General features: G+C 37.6%; 1 protein-coding gene and 2 long non-coding RNA genes across 5 annotated transcripts; 1 reads left to right on the forward strand and 2 right to left on the reverse strand.

Moving 5' to 3' along the window:
- Positions 1 to 48: 48 nt before the first annotated feature.
- Positions 49 to 1,417, reverse strand: LOC130687041 (uncharacterized). Its single transcript, XR_009000016.1, has 3 exons — positions 1,343 to 1,417; positions 300 to 1,227; positions 49 to 237 (listed from the first exon to the last, which is right to left on the reverse strand). It is a non-coding gene; the product is annotated as an uncharacterized LOC130687041 (long non-coding RNA).
- A 1,006-nt stretch (positions 1,418 to 2,423) lies between these two features.
- On the reverse strand, positions 2,424 to 8,212 carry LOC130686997 (serine/threonine-protein phosphatase 6 regulatory ankyrin repeat subunit B-like). Its single transcript, XM_057510153.2, has 4 exons — positions 7,977 to 8,212; positions 7,414 to 7,919; positions 7,227 to 7,342; positions 2,424 to 7,155 (listed from the first exon to the last, which is right to left on the reverse strand). The coding sequence occupies exons 1-4, from the start codon at positions 8,210 to 8,212 to the stop codon at positions 2,989 to 2,991; spliced, it is 5,025 nt and encodes a 1,674-aa protein (XP_057366136.1). The 3' UTR covers positions 2,424 to 2,988.
- A 1,670-nt stretch (positions 8,213 to 9,882) lies between these two features.
- LOC130687078 (uncharacterized) lies at positions 9,883 to 12,423 on the forward strand. Of its 3 annotated transcripts, none has more exons than XR_009000032.2 (7): positions 9,883 to 10,075; positions 10,148 to 10,851; positions 10,914 to 11,056; positions 11,112 to 11,305; positions 11,405 to 11,991; positions 12,054 to 12,128; positions 12,216 to 12,423. It is a non-coding gene; the product is annotated as an uncharacterized LOC130687078 (long non-coding RNA). The 3 variants fall into 3 exon arrangements; XR_009000031.2 differs by having other exon boundaries at positions 10,148 to 10,714; positions 10,800 to 10,851; positions 12,054 to 12,423; XR_009000028.2 differs by having other exon boundaries at positions 9,884 to 10,075; positions 12,054 to 12,423.
- The last annotated feature ends 14,667 nt before the right edge of the window (positions 12,424 to 27,090 follow it).

The raw sequence follows: 27,090 nt of genomic DNA on the forward strand, positions 1-27,090 counted from the left end.
TGTAAGTTGAGCTGTTACAATGAAAGTATCGCTCATAAAATTGTCCCCTAGGCTGGAGGTGGATTCGGCCACAACATGCACTTGTCCGTAGTGGGGCAGGTCATCGTAAGTGACGCCATCGATATGATCTATTGCTAGAGAGGCCAGTTGGGCTGCCAATTTCTTCGCCTCAAAGAGTCTTCCAGAAATGCTGCCGACCTGCCAAGCTCTTCACTTGTCTAGTCATCTTTCGTTATTCTGATTTGCATACGTCTTTTATTTTATTTAAAGAATTTAAAATATTTAAATTTAGGTTTTACCTTGGGGTTTGAATTTCAAGAATCGAGAGGAAGTAATAGAAGAAATGGGAAGACTGCAGTCAAAGTACTGGAGGTAGTATGTCGAAAGCACAATACTATCTAATAAAAGCGTATCCCAAAGGTCTAATTTTTCTGTTCTAATACCATCTCGTTATCACCGAAAAAAATACGCTGCGACTAAAAATAAAAACAAGTGGGCAAATCAAAATCACAAGACGTCCAATAGACGACGATCTGCTTTTCGATATCTCTCCGTGTAGAATGATAGAGACCTTCAGTACTTCCTATACGTGTTGCTGGCTTTTTGGGATTTTCTGTCTATTTTGCACCTGTTGAAATGCCGAGTCACGTTAGTATGTTTGTATGGGCGAGATGGAATCGATATCATCTCGTCCTTGACGATGTGTTACTTCAAACGCGTTGACCAGCACCCCATAAACAAGCACTGTAAACGACCTAGCAACTGGGCAATAAATCACATTAATATAATCAACCTCTGTGTTTACGTCTACCTGTTCGGTGTGAAGAATAGATGCAAGGCCGACTGGCTTATCACAAAAAGGCTTTTTATCAAAACGCACGACTTAGAATAGAAATTTTTGTACAAAAGATCTACTATACGTTATCGCACTTAGTCTAGTTAAGTCAGGCATCCTTAAGTCTAACGAGTTAATGTTTTGTATTCGGCACGTAGACCTGCCAAACAAAATGCAATCAAAAACTTGCAGGTCAAACATGTACTGTTGAATTTAGCTCAGTCATGCTATGATTCGTGGCATACCTTATCATTCTGAGAGTAAGCCGGACATAGTTTTTTGGATACGTAATGGACAAGTTTTCAATGCTTGAGTCGCCATCATGTTCTTCATCTTTTCCTCCATTTCGAGGCTCATTCTACTTTCGCCCTTCACTGGTTCCACGTCCGTATCTACACGTTTGCCAAAATGTGAAATGCATAGAAATTAAATAATCAAACACCCATCAATACCAGTATTTATAATAATTGTAATAATAATAATTTTTTAGGGAGCGAATTTCTGTACCCGATGTAGGACCTTACTAAATATTAAACGAATTGTCGCAGTCATCTCGTTGCACACACTGAGAGAAAACCATTCCTCCTACTTTTCTTCGGGCACGTGTACCGTACCGATTTCGCTGATTGATCGTGTAAGAATCGATATAATCATTGGAAGACTATTTTCATTTTGGAATGCATTATTCCAAATGTTAAAAAAATATAATTTTAGAAATGTTTTATTTAAAATATGTGTACTACTAGACAAGAAAAATTTATGATATCGGATAAAGAAAATGGAATTACATAGTATTTGGGTTTCACTGCACATGTTTATAACACACCCGCCTTCTCACCATGGGCGCTAGAGGTACGGGAAGTAAAACCATGCTGGCTAGCTCAGGGACAAAAGGCAATGAGACACGAGTTCTCCCGCCTATGGAACAATAGCTCAACGATGGTTCAATGAACCTGGTAAGTTGTGTTATCTTTAACAACAAATTGCCTGTTTCTTTTTCAAATCGAGCAGAGTTCTCTGTAACCCATGTTTTCCTTTCGTCTATTATTTATCATCTTCGTCTTTTTGAATTTTTCAAATTCTTGCTAAATGAGATCTTACAGTCTCCTTGTAAAGTTTCTCTCCCACCCCCACAAAAAAATTCCAGTTTTATCGCTCAACTCTAGTGTCTAGTCCTCCCTAAGGATGACTTGCCTTACCTGAAAATACTGAGAACAAAATGGGACAGTTTATAAGTGAGAACTAGTTTAGAGTTGAGAGAAATAACTGAAATAGTTCATAAGTACTGGAAAAAAGACAAAAACAGTTAATGTACGTGAGATAATTCGTACAATAAGAATTACACGGCAACAAGTTGGAGTGTGTAGCATTGACTTCAGCATGGAAAACTACTCGAAAAATGTTATACGTTCCGCGCGCCACCACCGGCAAGACTGAGCATGTCTACCGAGCCCGTAGTAGGGATCAGTGCTTTTCACTTTAGTCTCTGGTCTGGTGGAGTGCGACAATGTGCAGTAGTGAATTTGTGTCCCATGAACGTGCACCTTTTCCTTTTGCTTCTTCGCCAGTATGTGAGAGCGTTGCCACCTTTTCTTTGCTGGACATAAACGCAGGTAAGGAATTTGTCATGCAATCAATGACGTAAATTTGTTTAGACAATAATACTATAGTCTATTGACACGAAAGAAAAATGTTACATTTCTGTGGTAAATACAGTCGCATCTAAGGCAGAGCCTGGATCATTCGACTAGGCTTGCACGCTGGTCAATTTTAATATTTTTCGATTCATGGCCGTCGTAAGAAACTTGGACATTTTGGATCGATATTGCTTGCAACATGTGCCTGCTTCAGTGGGGAATGTGTTAGAAATAATGGATCATCTGCAAATCATTTGTTGTCCTCTAATATTGAGCCAAATGTTTACAGCGCCGTTCTTTTTTACTAAATGATCATTTTTTTTATTGTTTCTTTTTTTGCAGAATTTGTTGCAGAATTTAGCGAGTCCTGGTGAAGAAACAGGCAAACTTGGTTTTAAAGCCGGCCATTGATTTAAATCATTACTTAAACTTAGATGCGTTGATATTTCAGTTCGAAACTTATACTCTTTGCGATTGATCAGTTTATGCAGTTAACCGTATTTTATCAAGTCTCGTTTATTGCAACGTAACGTTTTCTTTGCCTGTTTCTCTTGTGTTCACAAGAGAAACAGGCCTTAATATCGTTGTAATTGCACCACATCCGGTACTAAAGATTTCGTCTACGTTGCAGTTTCTAAGAACTGGATTGCTCCGACTCAAATGGAGTGCATTTGATCTAGAGAAAGAGGTCTTCACATTTTTGTCGAAGCCAAGTTCGATCATGAGTTTAATTGCATCGACTAAGTGTGGGCTTAAACTGAATCGACACATAATATGAAGCGCATTCCACCCCCCGTTGGTTGTTGCATTTTTGTCAATACCGAGTTCAATCAAGAGATTAATCGCATCGATTAATTGTGGGCTTGAATTGAATCGACACAAAACATGAAGCGCGTTCCATCCCCCGTCGGTTGTTGCGTTTATGTCAATGCCGAATTCAATCAAGCGTTTAATCACATCGATTAAGTGTGGGCTTGAATTGTCATAACACAAAAGATGAAGCGCATTCCATCCGTTGTTGGTTTTTGCGTTTTTGTCGATGAGTTTGATCAAGAGTGTAATTGCATCTATCAAGTGTTGGCTTGAATTGTTAAAACACAAAAGATGAAGCGCATTCCATCCATCTTGGTCCTTTGCGTCCTTGTCGACACCGAGTTCAATCAAGAGATTAATTGCATCGATTAAGTGTGGGCTTGTATTGTCATCACACAAAAGATGAAGTGCATTCATTCCATCGTTGGTTTTTGCGTTTTTGTCGATGCCGAGATCGATCAAGAGATTAATCGCATCGATTAAGTGTGGGGTTGAATTGTTACAACACAAAAGATGAAGCGCATTGCATCCCTTGTTGTTTTTTACGTTTTTGTCGATACCGAGTTCAATCAAGAGATTAATTGCCTCGATTAAGTGTGGGCTTGAATTGTTTACACACAAAAGATGAAGCGCATTGTATCCAGCGTTTGTTTTAGCGTTTATGTCGACGCCGAGTTCGATCAAAAATGTAATTGCACCGATCAAGTATGGGCTAGAGTTGTATCGACAAAGAAGATGAAGCGCATTCCATCCGTCTTTGTTTTTTTCGTTTTTGTCGAAACCAACTTCGATCAAGAGTTTGATTGCATCGATCAGCTGTGGGCCTGAATTGTTTCGGCATAATAGAAGTAATGCACTGGATCCAGCGTTGGTACTTGCGTTTTTGTCGATCCCGAATTCGATCAAAAGTTTAATCGCATCGACTAAGTGTAGGCTCGCATTGTTAGAACACAAAAAATGAAGCGCATTCCATTCATCGTTGTTCTTTACGTTTATGTCGATGCCGAGTTCGATAAAGAGTTTAATCGCATCGATTAAGTGTGGGCTTGAACTGTTAGAACATAAAAGATGAAGCGCGTTGCATCCAGTATTCGTTTTTGCCTCTTTGTCGACACCAAGTTCGATCAAGAGTTTAATCGCATCAATTAAGTGTGGGCCTGAATTGTTTCGACACAAAAGATGAAGCGCATAAAATCCCTTGTTCTCCTTTGCGTCCTTGTCGATGCCGAATTCGATCAAGAGTTTAATTGCATCAATTAAGTGTGGGCCTGAATTGTTTCGACACAAAAAATGAAGCGCATTCCATTCATCGTTGTTCTTTACGTTTATGTCGATGCCGAATTCGATCAAGAGTTTAATTGCATCAATTAAGTGTGGGCTTGAATTGTTTCGACACAAAAGATGAAGCGCATTAAATCCCTTGTTCTCCTTTGCGTCCTTGTCGATGCCGAATTCGATCAAGAGTTTAATTGCATCAATTAAGTGTGGGCTTGAATTGTATCGACACAAAACATGAAGCGCATTCCATCCCTTGTCCTCCTCTGCGGATTTGTCGATGCCGAGTTCGATCAAGAGTTTAATCGCATCGATTAAGTGTTGACTGGAACTGTTAGAACACAAAAGATGAAGCGCGTTGCATCCAGTGTTCGTTTTTGCGTCTTTGTCGACACCGAGTTCGATCAAGAGTTTAATCGCATCAATTAAGTGTGGGCTTGAATTGTATCGACACAAGAGATGAAGCGCATTCCATCCGTCGTTGTTTTTTTCGATTTCGTCGATACCGAGTTCGATCAAGAGTTCTATCGCATCGGTTAAGTGTGGGCTTGAATTGTATCGACACAAATGATGAAGCGGATTCCATCTGTCTTTGTTTTTTTCGTTTTCGTTGTTGGAGAGTTCGATCAAGAGTTTAATCACATCGTTTAATCGCTTCCTTGAATTTTTTTGACACAAAAGATGAAACGCATCAGATGCAAAGTTTGTTCTTGCGTTTTTGTCGATGCCGAGTTTGATCAATAGTTTAATCGCATCGATGAATTGTGGGCTCGAATTGTGAATACACAAAAGATTCAGTGCATTGCGTCCAGCGTTCGTTTTTGCGTTTGTGTCGAAGCCGATATCGATCAAAAGTTTAATTGCATCAATTAAGTGTGGGGTTGAATTGTATCGGCAAAGAAGATGAAGCGCATTCCATCCGCCATTGTTTTTTCCGTTTATGTCGATACCAACTTCGATCAAGAGTTTAATAGCATCGATTAAGTGTGGGTTTGAATTGTGCCGACATAAATAATGAAGCGCATTCCATCCGTCTTGGTTTTTCTCGTTTATGTCAATCCCGAGTTCGATCAAAAGTTTAATCGCATCGATTAAATGTGGGGTTGAATTGTTTCGACACAAAACATGAAGCGCGTTGCATCCAGTGTTCGTTTTTGCGCCTTTGTCGACACCAAGTTCGATCAAGAGTTTAATCGCATCAATTAAGTTTGGGCTTGAATTGTATCTACACAAAAGAAGAAGCGCATTCCATCCGTCTTTGTTTTTTCCGGTTTTGTCGATGCCCATTTCGATCATGAGTTTAATAGTATCGATTAAGTGTGGGTTTGAATTGTGCCGACACAAATAATGAAGCGCATTCCATCCGTCTTGGTTTTTCTCGTTTATGTCGATCCCGAGTTCGATCAAAAGTTTAATCGCATCGATTAAATGTGGGGTTGAATTGTTTCGACACAAAACATGAAGCGCGCATCCAGTGTTCGTTTTTGCGCCTTTGTCGATCCCGAGTTCGATCAAAAGTTTAATCGCATCGATTAAATGTGGGCTTGAATTGTTTCGACACAAAACAAGAAACGCGTTAGATCCAGCGTTGTTTTTTGCGTTTTTGTCGATACCGAGTTCGATCAAGAGTTTAATTGCATCGATTAAGTGTGGGCTTGAATTGTTACAGCACAAAAGATGAAGCGCATTCCATCCGTCTTTGTTTTTTTCGATTTCGTCGATACCGAGTTCGATCAAGAGTTCTATCGCATCGGTTAAGTGTGGGCTTGAATTGTATCGACACAAGAGATGAAGCGCATTCCATCCGTCGTTGTTTTTCCCGTTTATGTCTATCCCGAGTTCGATCAAAAGTTTAATCGCATCGATTAAGTGTGGGCTTGAATTGCTTTCACACAAAAGATGAAGCGCATTCCATCCGTCTTTGTTTTTTCCGTTTTCGTCGATACCGAGTTCGATCAAAAGTTTAATCGCATCAATCAATTGTGGGCTTGAATTGTTTAAACACAAAAGATGAAGCACATTGGTTCCATTGTTGTTCTTTGCTCCTTTGTCTATCCCGAGTTCGATCAAGAGTTTAATCGCATCGATTAAGTGTGGGGTTGAATTGTTTCGACACAAAAGATGAAGCGCATTCGATCCATAGCTGGTTTTTGCGTCTTTGTCGACACCGAGTTCGATCAAGAGTTTAATCGCATCATTTAAGTGTGGGCTTGAATTGTATCTGCACAAAAGAAGAAGTGGATTCCATCCGTCTTTGTTTTTTCCGTTTTTGTCGATGCCCATTTCGATCAAGAGTTTTATCGCATCGATCAAGTGTGGACTTGAATTATATCGACACAAAAGATGAAACGCATGATATCCATCGTTGTCATTTGCGTTTATGTCGATGCCGAGTTCGATCAAGTGTTTAAGAGCATCCATTAAATGGAGGCTTGAATTATTTCGACATAAAATATGAAGCGCATTCCATCCATCGTTATTCTTTGCGTTAAGGTCGATGCCGAGTTGCATTAAAGTTTCGATGTTATTCCTAAAATCTGTTGTTGGGCAGGAATCTGTGCACAACCGATTCAGGTGTTTTTCTTCTGCGCTTAGCTAAATGGAAAACCTTTGTTAGAAAATTCTATTTCATTGACGAAAGTGTCTATGTTTTGTGATTTGATTACTTTAATTTTGATGGATTGAAGTTGATTAACAACGTCTTCAGATGTTATTCTTGTATCAGGTGTCTTGGTCAGCATTTGTTCTATTAAGTTGCGTGCTAAATGTTTCTGGTGAATATCTATTTTTTTTTAAATTTTAAACATTTAAATTATGCTCATGTTATTTGAACTACATCAAGAGGTCACTTACCACTCATATTGACTAATGTGTTTTCCATCATGTTATTCAGAATTTCTTTCTCATTTTCACCGTAAATATGTCTTCCTTTTAAGAGAATATAACCGAATACGAGGCCTTCTGCGTAAACATCGCTTTTGGTGGAGCTTTTAGTTTTTTCAACGCGTACGTCTCTGCCTATAATTTCCACCACTTCGGGAGAGAACCAAAGTTGAGTCCCTTTGATTCCACTCATTGTAAATGTTCCTCGTGCACTTACTCCTCGTGAAAATCCAAAATCAGCCCACTTGATCGTTATCTCTTCACCTTTGTCTGTAGGTTTTACAGAAATGAGAATGTTATCCGGTTTAATGTCCCGGTGGATTAGATTTTGTGAATGAATGTATTTGAGGCCAGAAGCTAACTGGAAGAACACCTCGAAATTGTTTGGTAATGCAGATCCTTTATATTTCCGAGGGTTATCCTGATCCAGGAACACCTGATCCAATGAGGCGTCGCACAATTCTAAAGCAAAGTAACTGAATCGCAAAAATCATGAAAATTTTCATATTAATTTAATCACGTAACAATCTTACTTGAAGTCTTTATCGCTTGCGAAATGGACAAATTTAACTATATTGGGATGGTCTAACCGCTGCAGAATGATTAACTCGTTGTCATGTTTTTGAACTTCACTCTTCACAATTCGCTTGACTGCTATACGTTGACCTTTATAAGTACCTTGATACACTTTACCATATTTACCTTCCCCTAAAAAATCATTGCGATCGAACTGGATGCCATCTACATTTTCGGTAGTAGTCGATGACATTTTAGACTTAATTGCACCCGAGACTAGCGAGACAAGAACTTGGACAAGCTACTATTAGAAAACGCCGTTTGACACTGAACAACCCTCACTTGTAATCCGAAATTGCTTTCAGTTTATCAGCCAGTTTATTTGCTAAGCATAAAATATAACTTACGAGTCCAATCCAGATAAGAATGTGTTTTCTTGTCGTCTACTTGTAATCTCTGGGAAATTTCAGTAAGATTTTTTCATTTGTTCCAAAAATTACTTCCAATCATTTTTATACGGGATTTTTGCTCATTGGCTTGTCAAATGATTTTGCATCGCATTAATAATTCGCTTAGACGTTTCTTTTTAATTTTTTTTTTTTGTATAAAACGTTTTATCACAGAGCTTTACTGATTGCGCTCAGCGCTATTCGCTTTCGACACGTATACCTTATCGCATTATTTTCTCTTTATCTTTTTTTGATTTTTCCTCTCTTTCTATCGATATAAATATGCTGTGAATACAGGCTACGTCCCTTCTATGACGAGTATGGTATACTTATTATATTGCATCTAAAATAATGTAAATATTGCATTGCTTGTTGTTGAAAAACATGTTGTTCTGAAATAGACCTGCTAGAAGACTATAATCGCAACAACCTAAACACAACAGTCGAAAAATAGCGGACCATGCTGCATTGTTTATCCTAGAATTTCAAATCTGCTGTTGGCGACGACAATTAGAAGGTAAAACAACAAAACAACTTGAAATTACGACTATTTTAGGTGATCCCGTTGGAAATAGCTGTGCTGAAGTCGGCGCGACAAAGCCGTGGACGAATTTCACCATCGGCTTGGCACAAGTGATCCACAGTTTGTTGCCTCTTTTCATGTGGTCTAAATAAAACTAACACTGACTGTCTTAGACGCAGCTTTTGAAAACAGACAACAACTAGCGCGGCAAGATTAATGAAAGATGTCGTTAAAAGCAAAGGTACCGGTGAAATCACTAAAATTATAACTCTTTTTTGCAAACGCCATTCAATACTTCTTCTCAACCGCAATCGAGCTGAATACAAATTGCGCATGACGTCAGCCAGGTACAGCAGTGCTATTTTAGCTCAAATCGTTTGCCCTCTAAATGCTTTAGGCCTACGCAATTCTCGCATTTTCCAAACTTATTTGCCACAATAATCAATATCACTAATCTTCAATGTCATAAAGGAATTTATCTAACTTTTTCCATCTCATGGGTATAGTTGATGTCTTCAGCTGGAACAAACAAACTTGGCGTTGCCTCGCGTGACGATGCGTTTATGATTCGCCAATTTTTGTGCGCGTTCCGCAGTTTTTATTGACAAGTTGTTTACCTCGACTCAAGCGCAATCAGACAATAGGATTTCGGTTTGGTTTCGACTTGTTGTTTTCCGGATATTTGTTTGTATTGTTTCGAGATAAGCCTAGGCTAATCAACCAGTTGATATTCTCTTGGTAAGGTTGCTCCCTGTCTATTGCACCCAGAGATAAGGAGATGGGACACGGAATAGGGAAAGCCGCCATGACAGATTTCGGCCCACCATCTAGCGGCTAATTCCCTCCCGTTATCTTTAGCAGACGAATTCCCTGTCTAGTTCCATAGCAGACAACATTGTTTTTTTTTTTTAAATGTCACTTGGTTACTGCAGGCTTCTGTGTGTTTTGTAGTTTGTGTTAAAAGTTAAAATGTGGTATTCGGAAATAAAGTAAGTCACCAATAATTTTTTTATAAATTTTTGTATAATATGAGCTTGGTTAACTTATTACGTTTTGAAGTTTCTTCACACATGTTTTGATTGAACAATTTGACATAGGATAAACATCTGAGTTTTAAGAATCTATAAGCAACAGTTTCTATGAGGTAAGTAACATCACAATTTTCTGAGTGAGCTGCAAGAGTAGGAAACATTTGGTTAACATTACTTTTCTTTAGGACTTTCTGGGTTAACATGGCAAGTTTATCACACTGGAGTTTTAATCCTTGGACCAACATTGATTGAAAAACAGATTCGCATGATAATGCAATTGTGTACACAGAGTTTGAAGGAATGCATACCCATCTGCTCGTTCTTAAATTTGAAATGTTGGCTGTGGCTTCTTCCAATGGATCATCCATGGAATCAAATAAGGCATTTCTACACATGACACATTTGAAGAGACGTTCAATTTTTAAAACACAATATCCAGCAATGTAGGCAAGGCACTGGTTTGTAAAAGTATCATTCATGTTAGACGCATTTAATTCTACTACATTACTGAAAAGCTCAATCTCTACCTCCATCTCAGTGTCAATAGCATCATTTTCTTTTTCACAATTCAGGTCATTTAATATTGCAAACGGAAGAGGTGAACAGTTAGATGACAAAGAAGCTGTAACACCACCACTTTTTATAACTAGAAGTTTTCTCATGATATACTTCAATTGAATTGCTGTGGGATTGTTATTAACCCACCCCTTAACCGGACTATGCTAAAGAAATGCTCCAGTGGATCCTGTTGGGTGAGTCTCGTGCATACATAATCCAAAGGCTTTTCTTGTGTGAGCAGATTCCATGCGAGTGATATTGTTGATTTTATGGTGGTAGTGAAGCCGATAATCACAGCCTTCCGTTTACTGGCACTTACAACTTGCAGGAAGTAAATGCCAAAGATTTAACAAAATTTTGTAATCCTTTAAGTTCTTTTTCTTTTTCCAACAGGTTGGAAATTGTCAGTGGTGCTCTGTCATCTGTTTGTTTTGGATTCCACGAGTTCAGGATGTCGAAAATCTTGTTGAACTTCCGGCAGTATTCCTCAGTGGCCTCACTTCCCGCAAACTGCAAAAAAACACCATATTAAAAAGGTAAAATCATTCGTATACCATAATGAAAATATAACTTTACGTTTGGGTGTTTCAGATCCTCCCGTAAATGGCGAAGAGTATCCGCAGTTGAATTACTCAAAACTTGAGCAGCCAGAACTACTTTCATCTTGTGTGTGCCAATGTCGACGTGGTTTTTAGTCAACTTGTTACCAAGACGAAATCCTAAACGGTTCTGGTATTCGAAGAGCTCGGTTATGTACGACCATTTTGCCGGTTTCGGAAAGCCAGGTATAACAATTCCTTTCGGTGTCTGTGCTATTAGGTTACGAGCCAATTTTAACATATGGCAGGTATCTAACATCACGTAAATGTCTTCTTTGGTCTTAGGATGAAGGAAAAAAGTTTTCATCGCAGCGTATTTTATACGGTGGATTTTCATTTGCTCTGAAGTTTTATTTGTGCGCCGGCTAGGAACAGATTTCGGTGGTTTTTGGGGAATCCTGATGTTCGCTCCAAGGGCATTGACCATCGTTAGATTTGCCGCCAACCCATCAAAAGTAACTACTTTTACATTTACGTTGAATTCATGACAAGCAATAATGACATCGTTCAGCACTTTCGACTGGCCCAGCCCGGTTAAATGGTTCGTAAAATAATAAGCTACAGGCGATCTCCATTTTCCATCTAATCCTACAGCATAGAACACCAAGACTTGTGTAGCAAGAATGTGGTGATCTGTTTCCCGACTTGAAGGTTTGTCATCTGGGAAATCGGTAAATCCCATATATTTCTTAAGTTGCGGGTCGTAGCACAACGCCTTCTTGATAGACATTTCATCGAGACTAAGGGTTACATCTTGGCCGTGTGTTCCTTCTGCAATGTCTGTCTTTATCTGAGCTAAGGCATTTATTAAAATCCCGGAAGAGCAACCAACTGGTGCAAGGTAGCGGCGAAGACTTCGAACGGACGGCAAGGTAAAGATTGTTCTAAGTTTTTCATACGCAGCGTTCGAATAATAGCTTAGGTTTATTGACAGGTCCCGGATGAATGAAGAGTATCTACGGTTTTCAGTTCTTTTTCCGGAATTCCATTTTTCATTCAAAAAGAGTTGGTAAGCTGTGTCGGACATGTCTGTTTTTCTTATTGTGTTTTTTCTAACTTCTTTTAGATCGTGGCATTCTTTTGTGGACTTTTTTAGCTGCTGTTTTAAAATTGAAATTTGGCCAACTTTGATGTTTATGTCCCTCAAATTCTGACGCTCTCGAAGAGACATCACAATAATTTTTTGTTTTTGACGGCAATTTACTCTTTTAAGGTAATCATTTTCACACTTGTACTTAATGCGCAGCCTGCGATTTTCTTTTTCTAGGTGGCGAGTATGATTTGCGTATTCTTTTTTTAAACAAGTGATCTCCTCTGTGAGTTTAGTAACGTCGTCAATACAAATATTATTTTGTGATGAAGAGCTAAGATTGTCATTAAATGAAGCCAGCTCAGAATTGCAACGCTCACCATCCTCATTAAAATCGTTTTCTATATCTTTGTCAATTACAGGTAGACAGGGGCTGGTAGGAGCTTCATAGTTATGATCTAACCTTAGTCTTTTTATGGGGCTGATAAAATCCGCGATGAGTTGTCTGCGAACACAAGGCAAAGAAAGAATGGTGGAGTTGTCGCATTCAACGCTGAAGTTCAGGTCAGCAGAAACGATGTCATATTCACTGGTACACTGCGTATTAACCTTGGCAGATCTATTCAAATTAACGATATCTGATTCGTTTTCATGCTGGTGTTGTGGCCGCTCAGTTTCGGTGTGTGTGTCTAAATCAATCGGATTAAGTTTGCTGTTAGACAACCTATTTGATTTTCGGCGAGGAGTCCAAGTTAAAAAAGCGGGATCAAAGTGAAGAGAGCACAACACGGAAGATTTTGAGGGCTTAAATCCAGGTGCACAATGTTTCAGCCAGATAAGTAGTCGCTGATCATCAGTGGGAAACTTATGAAATGAAACTGATCGATCACTTCTCTTTGAATTACACTTGACGGCACTACAGTTGGGAGGCATTTCAACAATTTTGCACAAAGAGAAGAAGAAAAACACGTCTAGAACGACTGCGACCACTTGCTTAACTGAGGTAGTGTATTTCACAGGGTTAACATTCGATAACAAGCTACAGGTACCCTGGGAATTAATGCCAAGCAAAACCATTTCTGAAAGTCGACCCCTTTGGATTCTTCGAATTTTCATCGCCCTCCGCATTACCCTCCGCGTTATGAATCACGGAACTTTCGTTATCAGTTGTCATCTGGCAAATTATCTGACTCTCCTCGCCAAATTCGAATCAACCGCCTCATTACCTGCAGCAACTCGTCTGCTAATGAGGAAGGGAGGGAATTAGCCGCTAGATGTAGTCCCAAAATGTGTCATGGCGGCTTTAACACGGTCGTGTCCCATCTCCTTATCTCTGATCGATTCCCGGTAACAATATTATTATACTTTGCATTGCACACATATTTTATGAGGGGGTAGAGCTGTGGATCCGTACTGCGCTTGGGACTAGGATTACTCGAGTTCAATTATATTTTGCGGCATTTTTTTTTCAACAATCTGCTAAAAATTATATTTTAAACGTATCTGAGTAACAGCAATTTAGGAATTATTACTCACCGTTAACTGAGGCGTGTATTGCACTAATTAATAAGAGTTTTACTTTATAAATAAAACTGACTTTCATAGCTAAATAGTATTCTGTTTAGCATAGTGAACAAACAGATAACGGAAAACTAAGGGTTTCGTCTGAAATTTGTATCGATATTCGGCAGAAACATTGAATTCGTTGCATGGCATATACAAATTGTGACGAATTAGCGTAGTGGATGAATTCGACGTTCAACGAAGTTCAGAAGTTCGAATCCGTCTTGGAAATTGTTTTAAAATTTCAAATACATATTTTAAGATGCTTATGATAAATATATTATTCGCAAAGGCAAATTATTATTTTCTTCTACGTTTTATATTGTTACGTTTCCGTCTAGTTAATTGCCTTTATTATTTAGAATGTAAGTTTTTAAAGAGATATTTCTAGATTGCGTTAAGTTAGAAACAAAAGACGAGTATAATCGGACGTCTTTACCAACGTCCTATTCTACCAACCTTGGCTTCCAGTACCACGAACAGGTACAACCAAGAAACAATACCCAGATCGTGCGTACCAACAACATAAATAACCGGACGATCTGTACACTAACACAACACTGCATGATTCACCAGACCGTCCGTCCCAACGACATAAATATCCGGACGGTCTGTACGATAGCGTTATACAATACAATAACTAAGAATAGAAATAGCGTCTTAACCATTTAGTCTAGGAGCTTCTTCGATACACCTATCCTTTCACCAGGCTTGGGTCCAGCGCGCTCGAAATAAGAGTGCGCTCGAATACCGCACTCGCGCGCTCCAATTTTTTTTTCGGGATTTCGAGCGCGAGCGCAGGCACAAAAACCTGCACTCTTTTTTGCGCTCGTTTGCGCAAATCTGAGAAATCTTGTTCATCTGTCAGTCACCAGATGAACTATTAGTGGCTTAACGAATTTTCGGTTGTTATGGCAATAGCAGAACAGACTCCTGACAAGTGTTAATACAGTTGATGTGTTCATAAGGATAAAACAATGCCTCCGCGAAGAAATACGTAAGTAAATTTTATAATTATTGTTCCTATAGAAGTATTTCTCAGTAATCAACGTGAAATTTTTAGTAAATCGAAATCCCCTAACAAAGAGCAAGATTCGTCTGAAAACGATTCTGTGCGTTCCAGCACCTCAACAGCAGCTGATGACAGTTATCTTCAAATTATTTCAAATTCTTCTCCCAGAAGGTAAGTATTGTATTGAAATGAATTTTTATTGAAAGACTCATTCTTCCTAACATTATTTAGATCTCCAAGGAACATTATGGCTGGTGAAGATTCTTACACCACCGATATCAAATTCCCAGAGCAAATGTTCCAGTATACTGGTCGAGAAAGAAAAGGTGCAGCACTGATGTTAGACTATAAGTGCCTTATAGATAATTTTGGTGGAAAGGCAACTCCAACTATAATAAGTGCAGGTTCTCGCTCGCACTACAACATTCGCCGGCACGTTAAGGTGGGAAAAGAGATTTGTATTGAATATGTTTTCTTTCCGTAAACTGTTTTCTTATTTTGTTTTTATTTAGAGAGCAAACACCCTCTACGATTGGCAGAGTTTGATCTCGTAGTTTCCTTGCTTAATGACAGCAAAACTTCAGTCAGAGCAACGGACCCAAAAGCTTTACAGCCCTGTTTGAAGCAAACCAAAATCGTTTTTGGTGAAGCAGGCCGTAAAATGGTTACTCAAGAATCTACGGATGAAGCTATATTGGTATGTCACTTGACGAAAAAACTTATGACAACTCTAACTAATACGACACTGCTTTAGGAATACTTGGTTGAAGATGTACTTCCATTATACACGGTCGAGAAAAAGGGTTTCCGGAAGTTGCTGCAATTTTTCTCGCCCAAAATCAAAATCCGTACGAGGAAGTTCTTCGGTAAAAAATTGCATTTGCGGTTTATCGATCGCAAACTTAAAATGAAGAAAAAGTTAGCCGACGCCTCATTTATCAGTACGACTGCCGACTGCTGGAGCACCAGAGGTAAGTTTTTTTTACCTGTAACAGCCCACTGGCTTACAGCTGATTTAGAGCGGCAGAATGGGTGCCTGGCAAATCGTCGTATCAAAGGCAAACATTCGTACGATGTATTAGCCAAGTTGCTAGAGGACATCCACAACGAATTTGGAATCACGAAGAAACTAACTGCGACTGTAACGGACAGCGGCAGCAACTTCGTGAAAGCTTTCCGGTTGTTTGGAAACACTCCTTGTGCTTCCGATTCAGTACCATCTGCTTTCCATGCCAGCAGTTCAACAACAAAGGATAACGTAACTCCGCTACAAGATTTGGAAGAAACGGAAGAGTCAGACAGTGAAGATGAATCAGTTTCAGAGGACAGTGATCTAGAAAACGAGCAGTTCTAAAGCGAACTTTCTGAAAAATTTAACAGCGGCAAAGATATTGCGAAGGAAGATTTAGACTTCGTTGAAATTACGGATCTTCTTACCTTTAATGAAAAAATGGATAACGATATTTTTTAGATGGAAACTTACAGCCTGCCGAAACACCGCAGATGTGCTTGTCATACGATCAACCTCGTAGCCACTCAAGATCATCAAGGACAGAGCTTTCCTAAAACTGTATGGAAGTGTGGAGAGTAAGCTGAAAAGTGTCTGGAATAAGCAGTCCAGAAGTACGAAAGCGTCGAATTTGATCCACGAAGTTTTGGGAGGACTATTTGTTCTTCCAAATGAAACAAGGTATGATTTTATTATTATTACTGTTTCTTCTAATTGTTATTCTCATTTATCTATTGGATATTTCATAGGTGGAATTCTTTTTATGATGCTATGAACAGAGTAAGGACTTTTGTGTTGAAGAAACCAGATGCCTTACAAAAGATTTTCACTGAGTTCAATGTTCCTACTCTGCGACCTGCAGAAGAAGAGCTAATCCGTGAATCTGTGAAAATCTATACTACTATCACGGAAGCACTGGATATCCTTCAAGGGGATAAAAATGTATCTGCTGGATTCTTGCTGCCAACTCTTCACATTTTAAAACTGAAGCTAAGCCAACTAGAAAAAGATTCTTCAATTAAACATGGTAAACCGTTGGTTGCAGGTCTGCTTTCCGGACTGAATTGGCGATTCAAACCCAATTTTGATGATCGCGAATTGCAAATTGCTGCCATGGTCCACCCAATGTTTAAATTGAAATGGATCTCTAGCGAGGACGCGAAAGGTTTTCAATGCTTAAAAAGAGAAGAGTTTGAAATTGAACGCGAACGAAATCGAAGCCAGACTCCTCTCTCTCAACCATCTATTTTATGCTATCAGCAAAGGTAAGAAATGATTTTTTATTAAACTTATTCTATTTATAAGACACCTATAATCTCTGGAGTGGATGACCAATATAACCACAGCTTTTTCCACCTTTACAGCCTCAACACCACTGGAACCGAAACTTGCAGTGACGACAGTGACATGGAGAACCAAAAAAAAAAGAAGGAAGGATTTTTTCAAATGCCTGCGGCCCAAAGAGCAACGAGACGACGAAGAGATCGATGAATTTTTAGCGGATCTATCTTCATCCGTTGACAGCCTGTCTAAATTTCCAATCTTAAAAAAATTGTTTTTAAGATATAATACGGCTCTTCCGTCATCCGCAGCAGTGGAACGTCTTTTCAGTGTAGAGGGGTCAATATTTAGGCCAACAAGGAGTCACTTAAGCGATAAAAATGTTAAAATTCCTTTGTTCCTTAAAATGAACGGGTGGAATTGAAAGTATAAACGAATTTCCTAATAATGTTGTCTTTAATTATTTTTGAGTTGGACGGAGTGCGAGCACGAGTGCAAGCGCATATGGCAATCCGTTTTACCCCCCAAAAAATCGAAAAAAAATCTAGACGTTTGAATCGTTGAAAAATCGACGGTTCCGTAACAATATATGTGTAATACAAATTTTTCCAAAAATCTATTCTATTACGTAAGGCAACAATGATATTTATGACTAGAAATCATCTGTTAAGACTTGTAACGTAAAGCAGACAATAAAAATTTTGTATTTTATTACGATATTTTAATTCAAAATCGAAAAAAAAGTATAGAATTTAGGCAAAAAAAACAATTAAAAACTTATTGTTTAGATTATTATATTGGTTTTCAATTATTAATTCCATCCACCTCAATTGACAGTGTGTTAATGATTGTATTTCTGTTCTTTTAAATTTTGTTAGTGCTGCAACAAAAGAATCGATAGTAATCAGTCCATGCAGCGAAGGAACTGAACAATTGTGGGGTCGTATTTTGCACTATATTGGTAAGTAAAAAGTTAACCACGTAAGTTGTGATATTTAACCACTAGCGGAGACCATCGATAAGTTCAAGAAATGTATGTCACCTGTGATTAACGACGTAGCACTTATGGCTGTCTAATAACATTTCGAATTTTTCTATTCTAAATTTGGCGTTGGTGTGAGTATCTAGGACAATCCCAAAGTAAAGACTTGTGTTATGTGGCAATACTTGAAACTAAAAGAAAAGGATATGTAAATCAAATAAAGTTATGAATTAAAAAAATTGTATATTTACATGGCTGGAATATGTAAAGTTGTATTTAGAGACTTAATTAGAATCCGGCCGTTAGATGGCGGCAGTTGCAAAAAAGAAAAAACAAGGCGGAAATTTTTTTTTTGCAGCATTGCCATACGTTCAATCTAGGAAGAGGATTTAGGAAGGTTTTTTTTCCTGATTTCCACCAAACGCCATCTATTGTTAAATGGGATCAATTTGGAATGTATCGATAAAACGCTTATTTAATAATGTCGACTATATAAAAACTATAAAAAAATATCGATATAGCGCTAGGAGGTTTAGATAGTCGCCTACACTACGCCGAAAGCACCACACCGAGCACTGAAACCACTGCACAAAAATAATCCCCGCATCGAGTCGACGACAAAGCACCCCAAGCCCATGTTGGGTTTTAGCCCTTGCCGAGCCTTATGCAACATGGTCTCAGTACATATGTACAGTATGTTGCACAAAAATGTGTCAGGTAAGGCCCAAGGTTTTTAAAATATATATATAGATATTTTTTTTGCTGTTTTGGCGCTAGGGGGCATATACAGCTTACCTTGCCGGCTATACTTTCTGCAAGCAACACATCCGCGGATTACTGCACGACGTAGCAGACGGTTTTATTTGTTATTTCTAAACGTCAACTGTCAAAAATATACTAAGTGTTAAGTGTATTTTGTAATGATTCTATTAGGGATAAATTAAGGTGTTAACAGTTGTTAACGACACCACTAATAATGTCTCTGGCTTTTGGTAACTCCCTAACAGGCTGCAAGTAAAAATAAATTCAAGCTTTCTCCTAGGTATTAAATGTATATAATATGTTTTCATAATTTAATTCCAATTTGTACAGGGTATGGCTTTACCACAAGGATATATTTGAATACGGAAAGGTTCCATCGGAGGGGATCTCTAATGTGACATTATCTATACTTTGACAGCAATGAACAGAAACGGATGCCTACATTACATCTCAAACACATGCAAAGGTATTTTACTTTACTAAATATGAAGAATAATAGTATCTTGTAAAAGGAAATCATACCCGGTATCATTAAATTCCAAATGTGGAAATACAACGGAGGCTTATTAACAGTTCATTTCTGTTTGTTTTATTGTGAACTTCATTGACGTGTATTACTTATTGTTTTAATAAAATGTTTCAAAACATCAAACCTGTTGTTTTAATGTTACCTTATATTTCTAAGCCTAAAATAGTAGTCCAGAATCAAATTTTTTCTTTTATTTTCAGTTATTGGGAAAACAAAATAAAACAAACAAAAGGTCGAGCTTCTTGACCGAAGTCCTTTTAAATAAAATAAACATAATAAGCAGCAAAACAATAAAAAAACAAATTCAGTTTCCTGGAAAAGAATTTAAGAGTTCTTTCCAATATGCGTCGCTGTTGTTTTTGGTTTCCCAAAAACGTTCAATGGTGGCCCATAAATATTCTTTGCTTCCTGGTTGTTGCGGATAAAAAGAAATGTTTTTTTCTAGATCCAACCAGATCTTTCTAATTTGCCAAAAATCTCGAGTCTTGCGGCCATGGATGAGCCGTAACTTTTTCTTTTCCATTGGTCCACTCCTGTAGAGCGTCCGTGATGATTCTTGATTTTCCGTTCTTGAATGTAATAGTGGACATTTTCAACTCATCAAGTAGTTCAGGACTAAATTCGTCGCTGAACACTTCGATTATTTTGCCAGGAAAATTGTCTACGCGACAAATGGACCCTATGCCGCCAGTCGATGAAATCCAAGCCCACACATGTAGGGAATGCTTGTTTTTTTTACCTTACATGTGGAATTATCAAAAATAAATGACCGACTTGATGGATACTAAAATAAAATGAAAATTGTTAAAAGAGTTTTTACTTTTCCAAAAATTAAACACCAAAATTAAAAGACTTACCTGAATGTAGCAGCATCAGTAAAATTCACGTTATTCCATTTGTGCCCATTAAGTTGGGCTTCAGGATCACTTGGCTTTGCGGGTAATACACTTGGAAAAAATGATGCCATAGTAGGAGCAAAAATCGTCGCCCACGCTTCGAAGAAAAATGAGGAGAAATGAAAGGAGATACCGTGTCTTTTGTACGCGTTAAAATCATGAGGGGAAAGGGTAAGAAAAAGTCACCTAGGCTGAAACTGGACAGGAAGTCTGTAGCCATACGTATAGGTATTTATCCTTGACCTAGATCGAAGTGCGTCAGCTGAAAAAAAGTATACCTTTTAACGCATGATTTTAGTTTTTGACTAGAGGGGGTTAGGCTCAGAACTAAACATTATTGAATAAAGTCAGTTGCACCTCTAAATTTTCTCTAGCGCTATGTTTTTACGTGAGACAGGCAAACATTTAAGTCCCCAAGATAAAGGCGCAATAGTTGCGCTTTTGAATAAAAATACTACCATCCCTGAAAATGCGGATACAATTCAGTGCCACCCTAATACAGTTAAAAAGTGGATTCGTCGATACCAAGAAACTTTTGACGTTAACCGCAAAATAGGATCCGGAGCACCCCGTAAGACGACGCCAGCACAAGATTCAATGCTGTTGCAAGCCGTCAAGGCAAAACCAATAACAACCCTCCAGGAACTCAAAGGAAAAAAAAAATAAAAATTTTAATGTTATATTTTATTAAAGCTAGATCATATATAGATATTTGCGAGTTGCCCATTCATCGAGCAACGATTTCTCGAAGACTAAAAGGGCACGGGATTCACGGCAGAATTGCTGCCAAAAAAGAATTCCTTACAGAAGCCCAAAAAAATGCAAGATTAGCATTCGCAACGGAATTCGTCAATAAAGATGCAGATTGGTGGACAAAAGTTATATTTAGCGATGAAAAAACTTTTGGGTAAACAATTTATTAGTTTAATTTTTCTAAATTTTGATTTCATTATTTTATGTTCATTTGACAGTTCCCACGAGTGTGGTCGTTCCTTCGTTTATCGCACGAATGGAACGAGGTTCAACCCTAGTCACACTCAGATAATTAAACGGAGTGGGAGGCAATCAATTCCAATTTGGGCCTGGTTTTCGTCCGATGACGCCGGGAAAATGCATCGCATCAACAGCCGTCTAACGGCTGAAAAATACATCGGAATATTGGAGAACGCACTACTACCATCTGCATGGGCTAGGTTTGGAACAGATGAGCTCATTCCATTTGTTCAGGATCATTCTTCCATCCATAGGAGTTATTATTAAACAAACAGAAATGAACTGTTAATACTCCTCCGTTGTATTTCCACATTTGGAATTTAATGATACCGGGTATGATTTCCTTTTACAAGATACTATTATTCTTCATATTTAGTAAAGTAAAATATCTTTGCATGTATTTGAGATGTAATGTAGGCATCCGTTTCTGTTCATTGCTGTCAAAGTATAGATAATGTCACATCAGAGATCCCCTCCGATGGGTATTCAAATATATCCTTTCCAAATTGGAATATTCATATAATATATATCCTTTATATATATTATTAATTCGTTACTGTTAACACTTTAATTTATCCCTAATAGAAAAACGGAAAATGAAATAAAATATAAATTTAGTTAAGCAGATTTATAAATATATATTACAAAACACAATATAATTTGTGACAGTTGACGTTTAGAAATAACAAATAAAACCGTCTGCTAATATATATATATAATTAGCGCCAAAACAGCAAAAAAATATCTATATATATATTTAAAAACCTTGGGCCTTACCTGACACATTTTTGTGTAACATACTGTACTAAGTAGTAGGGGAGACTGGGGTGTGTTGGGACACGTTTTGTTTTTCGTTCATATCTTCGACACAAATTACTCAATTTTTTTTTTGATTGGCTCAATATATTGCCCTCCTCTTCTTTTACCTCCATGAATTTTTTCAGAATTTGAGAAGCAATTGTGTACCGTCTACAGAATTTTAAAGTTCTGAAAATTCATGAAATGGGACACCAGGGTGGGTAATAGCCTCGGTTTATACTTATAAAATACATTTTTAATAAATCAGCTCTAAATGAACTCTTTATTTTAGAAAAGTTTTATTTGCTATTAAGATGTAAATGAATAATTTTCCTTATAGCATAAGAAATTCCTTATAAAATGATAGGGAAAAAAATGAAGGGGCCGGGCTTAGGAAATCGATTACTAAAATCGATATTTGTTTGCTAATATTCTGTGAAAAAACCTCTTAGGTGACGTGGGTAACGTTAAAAATATTAAGGAAATTTTATTTAAAACAATAAATTTAATAATAGGTAATTTTTTTACTAATTAGTATAGTACTATTTTTGTAGCTCCGTCCTTGGGATACTGTCCCATTTAGCACATTGCTGTAATGAATACAATTTCGGCCCAAAATAATGGATAAAATAATTGTTTTTTTTTGCAAACGATAGAGAAATGGATAAACAACATGTTTGTATGTATAAAATATTAACTATTTGTAGTATTGCGAAGAAAAACGCTAAATGGCGGCGAAAAATTTAAGGAAAAAAATACCATTTTTTCTATTTTCTTAATAACTTTTGTATTTATTTACTTATTCGTTTAAAACTTTTACCCTAAATAGGAAACATCTATACCAATAATACATAATCTTTTGAAATTTTAAATCAATGTTTACTATTTTTCCTCCAGCTGTCCCGCTTCACCCACTGTCCCGGCTCACCCCAGTCTTCCCTACATAGCTGCAGATGCACTTTTTCTTATGGGCTAAACGCGCAGGGCGTTATTCAATTGTTTTTTTGGTATGCTGTCTGCTTGTAATTTTTCCGTGCGGATGCGCGATAAAACGTAATTTTCCACGCGGAATGTGGAAAAAGATCCTTAAAAATGTAAATTAAACGAGAACCGTCGAAATAAATTTGTTTAACTTATCTTAGTTAATTTCTGCGATTTTCTATCTAAGACGGATATTAAAATTCCCAAGCTGCAAACAAAATTGAAATACTTACATATAATTACAATTTTTTACACCTACTTACAGTTTGAACTTTCCGGCGTATCGCCCCGTAATCCGACTGACCTTACCGGTCCTTCTCCCCCCGCGACACCAGACCTATGTCTCTTGGACGTCTGCGTATCCACGAGCGGGTCCATCGTACCCTCTTGCCATCGAACCCGACCGCGATCCCCGGTTACCGACACTTCTTTGCTACTATGAGAGCTGACAACAGAACCGGCTTCAAATTCATTTATTTTCAATTACTATAACTATTGTACATACAGTACCCGCCCTTAGTATGCGAACACCGAGGGTTTTTGGGGCTTTTTTACAGGGTGTCTTATGGCGGTAGGGTCCCTTGTACAAGCGTAAAAAAGGGCCATTAAAAATGAAGATAAAAAAATAAAATTTTGCCCTGATATTAATTAAATAATGGGCTATTTAGCACTATTTTTTTAAATTTTTTATCTATAAGACTTTTTGACTTACATGCTAGTCATGTATTATCCGAACACCGCGTTGATCTTATAGGGTGCCTAATGACACTACCTCATTTTTTAGAATTTTTTTTTTAATATAAGGAAATGTTTTCTAGATGTCGCAATTACATTAATCGATAGGATATTCATTAAACTATATCCTATTTTAGTAATATAACTTAATATCAATTATTTTAGGAACGGGAATTTTTTTAAGTGAAGACTGTGCTAAGTTTTTCCCGTCAAAAATAGTTTATCTTGTTTCCACTTGAGGCGCTGAACTCATTACGTAAAAGCACAGAAATACGTCTGCTTTTACAGTAAACTGTGTTAGCTGTCTGAAAAAGCGTAATGAGGGCAGCGCCTCAAGTGGGAACAAGATAAACTATTTTTGACGGGAAAAACTTAGGGATACTAAGGGCGGGTACTGTATATATAATAGTAATATATATATTATAATTCTATGTATGTATAAATATATAAATATAATTGTACGTATGTATAAATATATATATATAATTGTAATATACTGTATATACAGTACCCACCAAATTATTAGGCACACCTCCTCCATTTACGTGTATTCATATGGCGCTACGGTTTTTTTTTAACTCTCATTGCTATTTAATGGATACAGGTAGATATTTTTTTTTAATTTTTACTGATCAGATTAGATCGTGATCTACAATTCACTAATACTTAGTTTTTTGTAGAACTTACCGCTAAGCCTCTAGGTCCTCGTTCACGAAATAGGCACACCCGGTTTTTCCCCATAAGCGTAATGCTAAGACTTGGTTTTTTAAAATTTTATATAAAATACTTAGAGTTGAGCTAAAAAAAATCTTTTTACCCAAAAGATATAGCATTCCTTACTTAATATAGATGTAATGTTACTTTTTAAAAAATAATTTTTCTCAATACCCCTCCCTATAGCTTGAAGTTAACTCCCTTCTAAGTTTTGGGTCGGAAAATGTACTTCACACTTGGTCACCAGAGGCGCTGCAATGCAGCTTCTTGCCGTTAATGTTTGAAATTGGGGGAGGGGGGTTTAATAAGAAGATAACGAATTATAAAATTATTGACATGCGACAAGGTGGTTCCAGTCTCCGTGATATTGCTAAAACTATGGGCCGTAGTGCAACAGCTGTCAAACGTGTGGTGGACCGTTTAAAATTTGAAGGAGAAGTTGACTTAGCCCGAAAAAGAGAATACAAAAATTTCTACGAAAACTGCACAGTATTTGCACATTTTATCTAAAAGAGATCGACGTAAGACATTGCCAGTGTTAGCCGAAGAAATCAATCTCGTTACCGATTCACCCGTCTCGTTGTCAACAGTCAGAAGATCTTTAACTGGTAGTGGTATGAATGGGCGAGTTGCCTGCAAAAAACCTTTACTTCGGAAAGTCAACATTCAGAAGCGTTTAAAATTTGCGAAGGAACATGTGCAATGGACAGCCAGCCATGGAGTAAAGTTGTTTACCGATGAAACAAGAATTGAAATTTTCGGCTCTCACAGGCGCACGTTTGTTAGACGGAAATTGGATGAACGCTTTAGAAAAGAATGTTTGAAATCAAATTGACGGCAAGATGACAAAAGAAACCTACCATCAAATTCTTATTCGCAAAGTATTTATGAAGCTAAATATTACTGTGACAGTTATCTAATTTTTAAATTATTAGGCAGTTCCCGGTGGTGTCTCTTTGCTTGGAGAAGGGTTCACCTTTCAGGAAGATATTGATCCCAAGCATTCTTCTATTTTGTGTCGCTCTTATTTAGACAAAAAAGAAAAATTAGGTATTGGTTGATTCTTTCGTATTTTTTGGTTTAAAAATTGACTTTCATAGAGTTTCGTTAAAAAGGAGTTCTAAAAAGAATGATTTGGCCACCACAAAGCCCGGACCTTAACCCATTGAGATCAATTTTCCGATCGCGAAAGTTTGATCGGGATCAAACTGCGAAAGATCGGATCGGCGATCAAATTTTGCCGATCATTTTTAGCGCTCATTTTTGTGCATCATCTAACGGTAAAAATTTACACGGTTTCGCGAAAATAGCATTGGCTGTCACAGCGATAGTCACTGGCGGCCATTGAGAGTTTCCTTCAATTGGCATTCGCATAAATAGCAGTGAAAAAACCCTGCGGCTGAAAATCTACAGCTAGATGGCGAAAAGTTTGATCGCTAAAAACGATCGGATCGCGATCAATTTTTTGGGATCGCCGATCCGATCTCCGATCTTTTTCAAAAGATCGGATCGGCGATCAATTTTTTGATCGGAGATCGGATCGGCGATCAATTTTTGATCGCGATCGCGGCAAGTCTGCCTTAACCCCATTGAGCAAGTTTGGGATTTTGTAAAATCAAGATTTGAAGAATCTCATAAAATAACCACGATATGGAGAGAATTAGAAAACGCGTGGCATCAAGTAACACCTGAGCTTTTGCAGAAATACATCGACACAATGCAAGATCGTTGTAAAGTAGTCATTTTAGCAAAGGGTGGCCATACTAGATATTAATTTTTTTATTGTTTGAACATCATGCATTTAACACAAGATTTCAAATTAATTGTGATATTTATTTTTATTTCTAAGAATTCTAAATAAGCAAAACAAAGAATGAATAAATCTTTGTCTGCTCTTATTGATAGCCCTTATGTTTAAAAAAAAACCAACTTCAAACATTAACGGCAAAAAGCTGCATTGCAGCGCCTCTGGTGACCAAGTGTGAAGTACACTTTCCGTCCCAAAACTTAGAAGGGAGTTAACTTCAAAGGATAGGGAGGGGTATTGAGGGAAATTATTTTTGAAAAAATAACATTACATCTACAGTAATGTACTCACAATGTTTTTTTTCTTTGACAGCCAATAGTTTGCTGTAAAAGCACACGCATTTCTGGCTGCTTTTACGTAGTGAGTTCAGCGCCGCAGGTGGGAATAAAATAAACTATTTTTGACGGGAAAAACTTACCACTGTCTTCACTTTAAAAAATTCCCTTTCCTAAAATAATTAATATTAAGTGATGTTACTAAAAAAGGACATAGTTTAATGAATATCCTATTGATTAACCTAATTGCGAGGTCTAGGAAACATTTCCTTGTATGAAAAAAAAAATTCTAAAAAATGAGGTAGTGTCATTAGGTATCCCGTACGCTAAACGCGGTGTTCGGTTAATACATGACTAGCATGCTAGTCAATCAATCTTATAGATAAAAAATTGAAAAAAATTTTGCTAGATAGCGGATTATTTAATTAACACCTGGACTTTTTTTTATTTCTCTATCTTCATTTTTTCTGTCCCTTTTTTGCATTTGCGCTAGTCTCCTTCCGCCATAAGACGCCATGTTAATTGGCCCCAAAAACCCCTAGTGTTCGGACACTTTTGGAGGGTACTGTATATTAAGTAAGAAATGCTATATCTTTTGGGAAAA

This window comes from Daphnia carinata, chromosome 2 (genome assembly GCF_022539665.2).
Source record: "Daphnia carinata strain CSIRO-1 chromosome 2, CSIRO_AGI_Dcar_HiC_V3, whole genome shotgun sequence".
NCBI lineage: Eukaryota > Metazoa > Arthropoda > Branchiopoda > Diplostraca > Daphniidae > Daphnia > Daphnia carinata.